The sequence below is a fragment of the Copadichromis virginalis genome, linkage group LG8 (genome assembly GCF_057382275.1).
Source record: "Copadichromis virginalis isolate Kocher_CV1m ecotype Utaka linkage group LG8, C_Virginalis_male_GT1.1, whole genome shotgun sequence".
Classification (NCBI taxonomy): domain Eukaryota; kingdom Metazoa; phylum Chordata; class Actinopteri; order Cichliformes; family Cichlidae; genus Copadichromis; species Copadichromis virginalis.
The window spans coordinates 29095838-29107447 of NC_140625.1; the positions used below are offsets into that span (position 1 = coordinate 29095838).

The 11610-nt window shown below is 42.3% G+C and overlaps 1 protein-coding gene and 1 long non-coding RNA gene across 2 annotated transcripts; one reads left to right on the forward strand and one right to left on the reverse strand.

Annotated features, from left to right (window-relative positions):
* Positions 1 to 3189: 3189 nt before the first annotated feature.
* On the reverse strand, positions 3190 to 5870 carry LOC146703670 (uncharacterized). The gene is made up of 3 exons (XR_014922040.1): positions 5484 to 5870; positions 4306 to 4411; positions 3190 to 3954 (listed from the first exon to the last, which is right to left on the reverse strand). It is a non-coding gene; the product is annotated as an uncharacterized LOC146703670 (long non-coding RNA).
* Positions 5871 to 6060: 190 nt separating this feature from the next.
* Positions 6061 to 11337, forward strand: kcnj2a (potassium inwardly rectifying channel subfamily J member 2a). Its single transcript, XM_085467001.1, has 2 exons — positions 6061 to 6261; positions 8215 to 11337. Exon 2 carries the CDS (start codon positions 8460 to 8462, stop codon positions 9735 to 9737), a length of 1278 nt encoding a protein of 425 aa, XP_085323127.1. The 5' UTR covers positions 6061 to 6261; positions 8215 to 8459; the 3' UTR covers positions 9738 to 11337.
* The last annotated feature ends 273 nt before the right edge of the window (positions 11338 to 11610 follow it).

Here is an 11610-nt window from a genome sequence, read left to right on the forward strand (position 1 = left end):
ATCTGAAAAAAATGCTAATTATAAAAGGCTACCATTGTCAAAGATTTTAAAAAGTGATGCTTACATATATGGTTTGTGTATCAACTTTGATGATCATCCCTAAGATGGATCATGGTTTGTGTCTGAGAACAAAAGCTTTGATCGGGAAAGTCACTTTAATGTGAAGTAACCAGACAGACAACGATAACCAGATGCTCCTGCCCCACACGCTGCTTTGTGGCTTTGATTTGCACCGCTGCAGAATCCCATTAAAAACATGTATTCTTTTTCATCACGTATGTAAAACTGGTCAGTTCCAAGCGCTTGATGTTGTTCAGGCCATGGTGATGTTGCATGCTGCTTTAACGGTCTTCCCGTCAGGCAACTCAATCGCTCAGTTTTGTTCACTCAGATTCTGACTGTGTTAGAGGGTCCGACCAGCCTGGGCACGCTCTCAGTGGGCCTGATGATGCACCGTTCACCTGTAACTCTTCAGCTTTTGTTTGCTGATGTCTTCAGACAGTTTGTATCTTGCACGGAGCTCTTCAGCTCTTCTGGGAAGGCTTTCTGAAGATACTGTGGAGATTTTCACTCATTCATTTAGAAGAACATTCTTGAGGTCAGATGCTGATGTTGGACAAAAGGGCCGGGCTTGCAGTTTTCATGCTGATTCATCTCAAAGGTGTTTGATATGGTTGTGGTCTGTGTGGGCCAGTCAAGTTCTTCCACATTATACTCATCCAACCATATCACTATGGAGCTTGAATTGTGCACTGGAAAAGAACAGAGTCTTCCCCAAGCTGAAGCACAGGATTGTCCAGATGACCGAATTCACCCACTGGCCGGTCTTTTTAAACATCTATTTATAGACGCAGTGATTTTTTTCCCCTTGAAACAAAACAAGTACAACTGAAATAACGTCACAAACTTTCAGTAACACTTCACGCTGATCCTTTCATGATGAAACAGAACTTTTGGCTGCAGCTGCTTGTAAATAAAGCCTGACTTCACATTTGGAAGCTCATCTGCAACTGAAGCAAAATTTGTTTTCAGATGAACGGCGTCATCCCACAGAGGCCCCCAGGACGGCCACAGTTTAGTTTTTACAGGCCTGTCTGACCCCCTCTGTCTTATGATCACCACTGACCTCACTGCATAAGGACATTTGATTGGCTTGTTATTAGAATAGCTAAACATACACTGTTATTACAGTGAAACCAATGAGTCACTAATTTCATGGCTTTTAATGATCCTTGATGTTGACACAATACACAGAGTACCTTGAAAGCCACATTCTTGTTTTAAAGGAGGGACTAAAGAGAATTATAATTCTCAGCATCAAGAGAAAGTCCAAGTAAATTTGTAGTGTTGCTGACGAGCGGCGTGTGCGGAAGTTGGTCGATGTGAAGAGCAACATGAACAACTCTCCCTTGGACAGAGGCTTAAAAACATCTACAGTATAATTACTTTCTGTGCAGCATCTGACAACTCCAGCCACACCCATCACTCGCTGTATAGATGCCGCAGCGCCATAAAGATGTGATGCATCATTCATGAGTTCAAGTTGTATACAGGTGTACCATCTTCCTATGGCAATAATGAATAATGCAAACTTTATGCTACTACCTGCAGAAAGAAGCAGGAGGAGAACATAGAGGAATCTAGTCTGTAAGTGGAGATTAATTTTGAGAAATATAAAGAACTTAAATCATGTAATATGAGCAGAGGTGTTTCCAGGATTTTACAAATGGGTGTGGCACGTGCCCCCCAGAAGGGTTACCGGACATCAGAAAATTATATCAGAAATAAACACCAAACAAAATCAATTGAATACTGGTTGACATTCTGCTTCTATAAACATGTGAGATTCAATTTAAAATATATATTTTAATATCTGTATAGCAACAAAGCACAACAACATTTGCCTTAAGTCACTGTATACTGTAAGATAAGGACCCTACAATAATACAGAGAAAACAGAAAGACCCCAACAATCAGACGAACCCCTATGAGCTAGCACTCTGCTGACAGTGGGAAGGAAAAACTCCCTTTTTACAGGAGGAAACCTCTAATAATAATAACAATAATGCATTTTATTTGAGGGTGCCTTTCTAAAACCCAAGGTCACCTTACAAAGAGAAAAAGATATCAATAAAACAGTAGATTAAAATTAATTAAAATGAAAAAACAACAACAAATAAAAACAAATAAACAAATAAACAAGATTTGACAGCAAGTAGGATCTGTATTAAAGCGAGTAACCCAGTTTAAACAAGTAGGTTTTGAGCTGTGACTTAAATAAGAGAAGGGAATCTATATTTGTTAAGATGGAAGGAAGTGAGCTCCAGAGCCGAGGAGCAGAGCGACTGAAAGCTCTGTGCCCCACAGTGATGAGACGAGCAGAAGGAACAAGAAGATGAGTGGTAGATGAAGATCTGAGAGAGCGGGAAACTGTGGTGATATGAAGCAGATCACAGAGATAAGGAGGGTCAAGGTTATGAATGCACTTAAACGTGAGAACTAAGATTTTAAAGCTTATCCTGGCTTCTATGGGCAACCAGTGAAGCTGTTGAAGAATTGGTAATATGGTCTCTTAAGGGAGTACGAGTTATGACCTGAGCTGCAGAATTCTGAAGAAGCTGAAGTTTATGGAGGGACTTATTGGGGAGAGCAAACAAGAGGGAGCTGCAATAATTGATCCAGGAAGTAATAAGACTATGGACAAAGATTGCAGCAGCATGGGGAGTAAGGAAGGGACGAAGTCGGTTAATGTTACGCAAGTGAAAGTACGCAGACCGGGTTATGTAATTAATGTGAGACTGAAATGCGAGAGTACTGTCAAGTATGACACCCTAACTCTTTACCTGTGGGGAAGGAAGGGTGGGGGAATTGTCAATATTAATGGAGAAACTGTGAAATTTGGTTAAGATAGAGGCTGTACCAACGAGTAAAACTTCTGTTTTATTACTGTTAAGTTTGTAGGAGAACCATGATCTAATCTCCATAAGGCAGTTCGAGAGGAAGGTAGGTGGAAGGGATGAATTAGGTTTGGAGGAAACCTAATTTGCCGTATAGGCAAATGCTAAGGGCGCCGTCCATCAGGGGGCGCCACGCCAGTGCCACAAATGTTGAAAAAAAAAAAAAGTTGGTACTATTATTTCTAAATACAAAAAATAATCCCACGTTAATTAAAATGCAAAGTAAAGCTTATTTAATAGAAATATTATTTGTTACAACATTACACTACACTGCTGATGTAGGGGGGCGCCACCTAAAATCTTGCCTAGGGCGCCAGATTGGTTAGGGCCGTTTCTGCCCATAAGGGACAACTTGGCAAAGAACCAATTTGTTCCTGCTTTGTTGCCAACAGAAAGCCGTCTCAGTAAGTTTAGACTGTGTTGAAGAATGAAGTTGCTCATACCAAATGTTGACTTTCAATGTCATTAGACTTGTAGAAAACTCTGTTTACTGTATTTCCATGTATACTTGCACACTGTAATAAATCATTGCATCCATTTCCATAGCAAAAACAAATAAATGGGTGGTTCAAGACTTTTGCACAACAGTTTAGATAGATAGATAGATAGATAGATAGATAGATAGATAGATAGATAGATAGATAGATAGAATGCCTTTATTGTCACTGTACAGTTGTACAATGAGATACAGACCATCTCCTGCAAAACTAATCATGTTTTGTTTTTTTAAATTCCAAGAAAACTGATTTAGTTACCTCTATTTTTATCTTAAACTTAACACTAAAGCCTGCTGGCTCCCATGGGTTTTAGTTTTTTAGAGTTTGCACCTTCTAAAATATGTTCAAACATGTGTTTGAGCTCTGGTGGACAGCAGACACACGCCTGTGCTAGCCGAACCAGGGAGGACCGCCACAGCTTGAATGAAGACACTTGTATCCAACTGGGCATTTTCTTTGTCACATATAGCCCCGTCATGATCAGCTTCCATGTGTGTATTCTGTGTGATAAAAACATAAATCTACTATTAAAAGATGAAATACATTATAAAGAGCAGGTGAGATACAGCTAACAGTTGTCTTTGGACACAGAGGACTTGCTAACATCTGCTAAATGAAGCTAGACCATAACACTCCCCACCAAGTCTCAGCTATAGCACAGAGGCTAACAGTAGCTTGGCTAACAGTAAAACACAAACAGACTTCCACACATAGTCAGTCTCTCTCTGTATAATCGCTTAAAGACAGAAAATTGGACCCAGAGTGTACTGGAAAACAAAACAACACAGCACTCATCACTCCTACAGAAATAAATATATTCAGATCTATATTTATACACATGCATTACTTACTCTTGGCATTAAGGATGCAAAAAAGCAGTTTTGCAAATGTTAGCTCTGAAGATCCAGCTTTTGTTCCTGCTTGTGGTGGGTCCACATTAGGAAACATGATTAGAGACTATAATAGAGACACAAAGAGCAGAGTAAATATGAAGCCAGCAGCCATTTAGCTTACATCAGGAACACAACTGGAAAAAGGAGTTCATGAGAGCTGGCATGACTCTGTCCACTGGTATCAAAACCAGCAGCTCGAAGATTAGCAATGAATTATATCATGTTTATTCTCTGCATAAAACAATTTGATGGTTTAAAGCGGGGATACTGTTCATGCTCGTTAGGATAACTGGTGAGTCTACATTGGCTGTAGATGTGACCGCGTGTGGCTGCGTATGATGAACTGGTGAGCTGTCCAGGCTGTAGCCCTCCATTCACCCTCTCAGGCTATTAAAAAGGCCAACAACAATCATTATTGGCCAGTGGCTCAGAAATCTCAGCGCCTTCTCAGTCCTGCATTAGTTTAAAAGGCTAAAAACACAAGCATTGGAGTGCAAAAGGCTGAAAAATCTAGTCTTTACTGATGTCAAAACGTTGTAATTAACATCAAGACTCTACCGTGTTTACATATTTCATCTGAATTCTCCAGACATGGTGCTGCCGTGACACAAAGCTGCTTGAAGAGGTCAGCCCGAGTTCCCCTCTGTCACATTTCAGAGCTCTCTGTGTGGGAGGCACTGGCGTGGTTAATTCCAGTCTCCAGCTCTCCACCTTGTGGTCCACATGCAGCACCGACCCGCTGCATGTGTCGCTCCCTTTATTGCTGGAAATTGGGCATGGAAAGCAAACACACATAGGGCGCACAGCTCACTGACACAGGTGGTTTGGGCTAAATATATGCGCTGCTATAAATACCCAGAACTAAAAATAAAACTAACAAAAGGCTTGGTGAAAAAGCACGCAGTTGCGGGTAATGTTTATCATGAATTAGTAAGCAGGAAGAATGATTTAGTCAATGGCTTTAAGGCAGCACAACTACGAGCCTGACCTAAAATTATAGGGCAACAGATGCACAGTCTAAACATCCGAAGCAACTCGATAGCTCAGTGGAGAAAGACTGTCATATCATAATACAGGCATGTAGGCCTTTATTGAGTGAGTCATTCTTTCCAACAGAGCACATTTTCCATACTCACATTAAAAAAGAAGATCTAAGAAAACAGCGAATATCACAGAAAAAAAAAGAATGACAAGCAAACTGTCAGGAGCAGGTGGGAAGAGGCGTGGAAGTCCCAGATTCCTCGAGTTTGAAAGGGATTAAAAAACGGATTTTCTTCTGTTTGTGTTACTAGGATAAAGTAGTTGCACACCACCTTTAACGCATTTATCTTAGCCGCAAACTTCATCCAAATGTACCACGTGGACGTTTTGTTTTCTATACCCATGAAAATAATATTTATATTTATGCCGCTTCGTGTTTTAACTTTTCGCCCTCACCCCTCGTTTTTTATATTTAACGCGTCGTGGCCCAGCTACAGTGTAATTGCTCGCCATTCCTTCTTGTTGTGTCCTGTTCTCATCGCTCGCGTGGATCAAACGCTCGAAATGACAGAAAAAACAGCGAGTTATTACGCCTCTACCACGGTGCGCGTTCGCCCCCCCCCCTCCTCCCAGTCATTGGCCGGGCGCGGAGCCGGTGGGCGGGCCGTGCCGGTGCGCTACTGTTTAAAATGCTTTGGGGGAACTCAGTGCGAAGCACATAGTAGAGACCGGTCTTCCAGAGAGATGAGAGAAGGTTTGTGGTTTTATCCTGTTGATTCCAAAATAATAATAATACAAAACTGAAAATAAGCAGACGCACGGAGACGACGCTGGTTGTAAAAGAATCCGCAAAAGCCCCCCCAAAAACCCAAGAGGAAGTCTGGATTACTATTTCACCGAGGTGATTCCAACCGGTCTACAAATGAGCAACAGGTAGATGAGACGATATTTTCTTTTAAGTCGTTCCTTGTACAGATCTACTGCTCTTGCGCTTTAATGTAAGATGTTATGCTTTATTAGGTGCTTTACGCATGTCTGAGGAGCGTGTGTGATGGTTTGATTCTCCACACGCAAGCTCCCTGGCTTCTCTGTTGTCACAGAAGTCAGATGGCCCGCCAAAAGTTTGACTTTATCATGTCATAACCGCTTCAAGCTTCACACTGAGGTCCCGAGTGTGACGCTGCGGTTGAAGCGAAACCTGCGGGTCTTTGTCAGTCTGAGGGTCTGTCCGTCTCTGTGCGGGTGATTGCATCAGAAGGCAGCTCCTTTTTTCCCCTCGCACCTGTTAACATTTGTCGCTGGCATCTGGTGCAGCCTGAGAGCAGCTCTGCCCGCCTCTTTACGATTAGATACTCTTTTAGCGACGTTTAAAAGGCTAAAAAAAAGTGTATACAGCAATAATAATAATAAAACAACAGTTTTGATTTTGAGTTTACTTATTCAGGAAATGTTGTACAACTGTTTTTTTTCTAAAATAGTTAAAAATTGTTAAATATTCGGTTGTTTTGAATGAGAAAAGGAAAACACGCTGTATTCGTGCAGTTTTTCTGTACTGCGCACTTAAGCCACCGTGTGAAGAAAAAATACACACTGGTCAACAGTGCAGCTTACACTGCAATCAGCATGCACATTAAATAATGTACTGATGGGCTGAACTTTACTCAACTGTGCCTTCTCTCGTTTTTTTGAAGTTAAATCAAAGTAAGTAAAAGCCCAAATTGCATCAGCCAGTTAAACATCCTGCAGGTGTGAAACTTCAGTATGACTCAGCTGTGGCAACATATTCTGTGCTTTAAGGGTGCATGTGATACCCTCCAGGCCCGGAGGAACTTTCTGCTCTCTGCTGCCAACTTCTTTCCCATCTTAAAGCCTCATGCCACAAGGAGAAATCGATCCTAACAAACGCAGAAAAAACATAACAGGGCACTGGAGGCAGTGCTAGGTCGATATAGACCCTGTTGCTAGGAAAATTAATGAGAGGTGTTTTAGTTGTGCTGAGAAAATCCTCGTGGGGCAGCTGTTATCGCAGCAGAGAGGAGAAACCCCTGAGGGCTTTCTGAACGTCAACAAGCTGCATGTCTCTTATGCACACGTTTTTTCCTCAAAACCTATCGAAAAATGACAAATTTCCACCCTGAAACTGACCTGGTGAAAGCTGAATCAAGTTGAATGTTTTCACACATTTAGTGTCTCCTTGAAACCTTAAAATCTTTCTTACTAGCTAGATGATGTCATAATAATGGTAGTAGTACATAATAAAATGAACTTTAAGTTGCGTTAGCTAAACAGCTCGGGTGATTTTCACCTCACTGAGCACCTAGATGCATCTACATCTGATTTTTTATTTTTTTGGGAGGGGGGATTTTCAGTCGCAGGTTGTTGTGCATGCTCAAATTTTGCTGAATATTGTTTGAGGGATGAGAGGAAGGAAAATAGTTTGCATATCTGGGCTTTCTCAGTGTAAATAGTTTACATAATCCATCAGCAGTGCAAGACCAGCAGCACGAGATCCCATAGAAACACAGCAGCCCGCAGTCTGGCAAGAAATGACCAGGTCAGCATGGCACAGCCAAGAAAAATAAGTCCACTTTGTAAATGGCCAATAACGGGACCTGAGTGCAATTACTGTGTGGCCTCTCTCAGTGGAAGCTGAAATGTTAGATGAGGGTTAAATATCACTGTTGTTGTTTGTCATAACAGGATGAAATATTGTTGGCACAGAGGTGAGCTTTTCTGGCCCCGTGTATTAAGTTCTTGATGGTTTTTCTCAGGCTGCATGCACGTCTGACAAGCTATTGGGATTTCATGTTCAGCAGGCTCACTTACCTTTATGTATCTGGATGCTAGTTTTCCTAATTGACACCTTCTGTCTCTGTTTCCTTGTAGCACTTGACATTGATGAGGCCCAGTCGCCCAATGAAAGAGGAGTGACCACTTCACCCTCCTTTTGTTGCACTGCATCCAGAGGCCAGTGAGGCTGAAGAGGGATCCCTTCAGCCCGCCTCATTTTGTAACCATTTCCTCTCTGAGTTGGTCCCAGAAGTGTTTCAAAACTGTTTCTCCAACGCTTTTTCCAGAAACTTAGACTGTTTTCCAAAGCAGAAGCAGCACAGCCCTCCCAGACTGAGGTGATGGGAAGCGTGCGAGCCAGCCGCTACAGCATTGTGTCATCAGAGGAGGACGGCATGAAGCTTGCCACAATGGCAGTACCCAACGGCAACAGCAAGGGCAAGGTGCACACGAGGCACCAGCCGCAGAGCAGATTTGTAAAGAAGGACGGTCACTGCAACGTGCAGTTCATCAACGTGAGCGAGAAGGGTCAGCGGTACTTGGCTGACATCTTTACCACATGTGTGGACATCCGCTGGAGGTGGATGTTCATCATCTTCTGCCTGGCCTTCCTCCTGTCCTGGCTGTTTTTTGGCTGCGTCTTCTGGCTGGTGGCCATCTTTCACGGGGACTTAGAAAATAATGACCATCCATGTGTCTCCAATGTTAGTAGCTTCACTGGTGCCTTCCTGTTCTCCATTGAGACTCAAACGACGATCGGTTATGGCTTCAGATACGTAACGGAGGAGTGCCCAGTGGCTGTCTTTATGGTGGTGTTCCAGAGCATTGTGGGCTGCATCATTGACGCCTTCATCATTGGTGCAGTCATGGCAAAAATGGCAAAGCCCAAGAAGAGGAATGAAACACTGGTTTTCAGCCATAACGCTACAGTGGCCATGAGGGACAACAAGCTCTGTCTGATGTGGCGTGTGGGCAACTTAAGGAAGAGCCACCTGGTCGAGGCACATGTGAGAGCCCAGCTTCTCAAATCCCGAACAACAGCGGAGGGAGAGTACATCCCCCTCGACCAGATGGACATAGATGTGGGCTTTGACAGCGGAGTCGACCGCATCTTCCTGGTTTCCCCGATCACCATTGTACACGAGATCGATGAGGACAGCCCTTTCTATGACATGAGCAAACAGGACCTGGAGAACTCGGAGTTTGAAATCGTAGTCATCTTGGAGGGCATGGTCGAGGCGACGGCGATGACCACTCAGTGCCGAAGCTCCTATGTCGCCAGCGAGATCCTCTGGGGCCATCGCTTTGAGCCCGTGCTCTTCGAGGAAAAGAACTATTACAAGGTGGACTACTCCCGCTTCCATAAGACATACGAGGTGTCGAGCACCCCTCTGTGCTGCGCCAGAGACCTGGCAGAGAAAAAATTCATTCTCTCAAACTCCAACTCCTTCTGCTACGAAAACGAGATGGCTCTGGACAACAAAGAGGACACAGACGAGGGGAACGGGGGCAGCGTCGGCCCTGATGGCACTCAGACAGACAACATCTCAGAGAGCGAACATAACCAAGCCATGGTGCCTCTAGAGCCCCGGCCTCTGAGACGAGAGTCCGAAATATGACTGTTAAGACATCTCGTGAGAGATTTTCCGAGAGTCGCATCTCTGCTCTGAAAAGGCACTACGAGCCAAGCTGGGTTAGAGTTAGAGGCCAACCCAAACGGTACTGCTGTGGAAAGTGGCAGTGAGGTGTAAGACTTTGTCCTGATGAGTCTGCTTGAACTTTGCATACAGCATGACAAAACACAGCACTATGAACCATGTGCATATCGCAGAATGAATTCTCCATCAAGTCCCCATGAATGTGTGCTCAGTGTCCGGTGACTGCAGAGAGGACGGAGGCTATTGCAATGACTTGAAAACTGCAGGCATGTCTCAGTTGCTCTGTCCAGCGAGAATGACGCTCTTTCAGAAAGGTGTTTTGTTTTTTTGTTTTTTTAAGTTCTCTAGTGCTGCTAGAAAAAGTGGAAGTTACACAAAAAACCCTTTAAAACACTTTCATTTTGACACTGTCACAGAACCAAAGAGTTAAGAAATCTGATGTCTGGAACAAAGAAGGTACACGTTGTTTGTTCATGAGCTGGCCTCATAGCAGATGTCACTGAATGCAGTTTTCGCCTGCAATAACCTGTAGAGAACTTTCCTTTGACTCGATAGCACTGATTCTCTCAGCTTTGTGCTTTTGCAGAAAATGTTTGAGCTGGTCAGACTGATAGAAACATGCCTGCTTGCGTCAAGAGAGCCGAGCAGGGTAGTATTAACGACATCAAACTGACAGAAATCATTAATTTAAACTGAGACTGGGGTAATATGAGAATCTGAATGTTCTTAAAAGTGCTGCTATGATGTTGCTTCTTTTTTTTTTGATAATGACTATGACAATGCCAAAGAGTATTATTATTATTATTATTTTTATTATTATAGTTATGTTTCTGAAAAAAAAAACAATTAGATTTGGTACAGAAAACGTAGAAAGTATAGGCCGTTTAATGTAAGGTTTGTTTTTCAAAAACGTGTACAGTTTCTTTTCTTTTCTTTCTTTTTTAAAATGTCGATTATCTGTATCTGGAGCCATTTCATCAAGCCGTAATCTGGACCCGTGTAATGAAGAAGGTGGTCATGTAGTGGTAAAAAAGCAACACTGACGAGTTCTTTTGATGGGCCAGATTTTTCATCTTAAACACAAGAGTTCATTTCAAGGCAAACCTTTATTTTTAAGGTTTGAAAATACGAGTCAGTGTATTGGTGTCAAAAAATCAAATACACTAAAAGAAATTTTTAAATAAATAAATATCAAGTCTCTACGTACAGCCGGTTTCCCTTTGTGCTGAACTAGAAATCGGCCTCAACACCACTGGAGTTTTCATTCTCTGTTGTAACGCTTTTGTTTTACTTGAGAATGTAAGATTTCAAAGAAACAAAAGTACTGTAACTGCACAAGAGTTTGCATCAATACACGTTTATATCCTGTATCTTTTGTGACAGAAAGCCGCTGGGCTCAATAGGCAGATCCTACACGTGTAAATACCTCCCTCCCTGTTGCAGTTGTTTTGTATCAGTCTTCCAAATGTACTGCAAAACCACAGAATGTACAGATTTTGTATTATTATTATTATTATATTGTACATGGTATTATATTGTTCTTTTACAATAAAAAGTCAATCGGAATCAACTCGTGTTGCTGGTTTAAATATCTTCTAAAGGGGCAAAGACTATTTTGCATTAATTGTTGCAAATGCAAACACAATGTGAGTGAATTCAGAAGCATCAATTCTTGCGGTACTGTAGAAGTTTAATTTCCGGAGGAAATGATGAAAAATCTTATTTTGAGCAAAAGTCTGTAAAATTTCTCAGCATCTTTTGACACTTTTTATTCATTTTGGTAATAAAAGACATAAACGCCCAACTAAAAAGCCTAAAAAGTGCCCCGAGGCTT

What these genes read in the sequence shown, in the direction of transcription:
- kcnj2a (XM_085467001.1), top strand. Translation starts at nt 8,460, where the DNA reads ATGGGAAGCGTGCGAGCCAGCCGCTACAGCATTGTGTCATCAGAGGAG.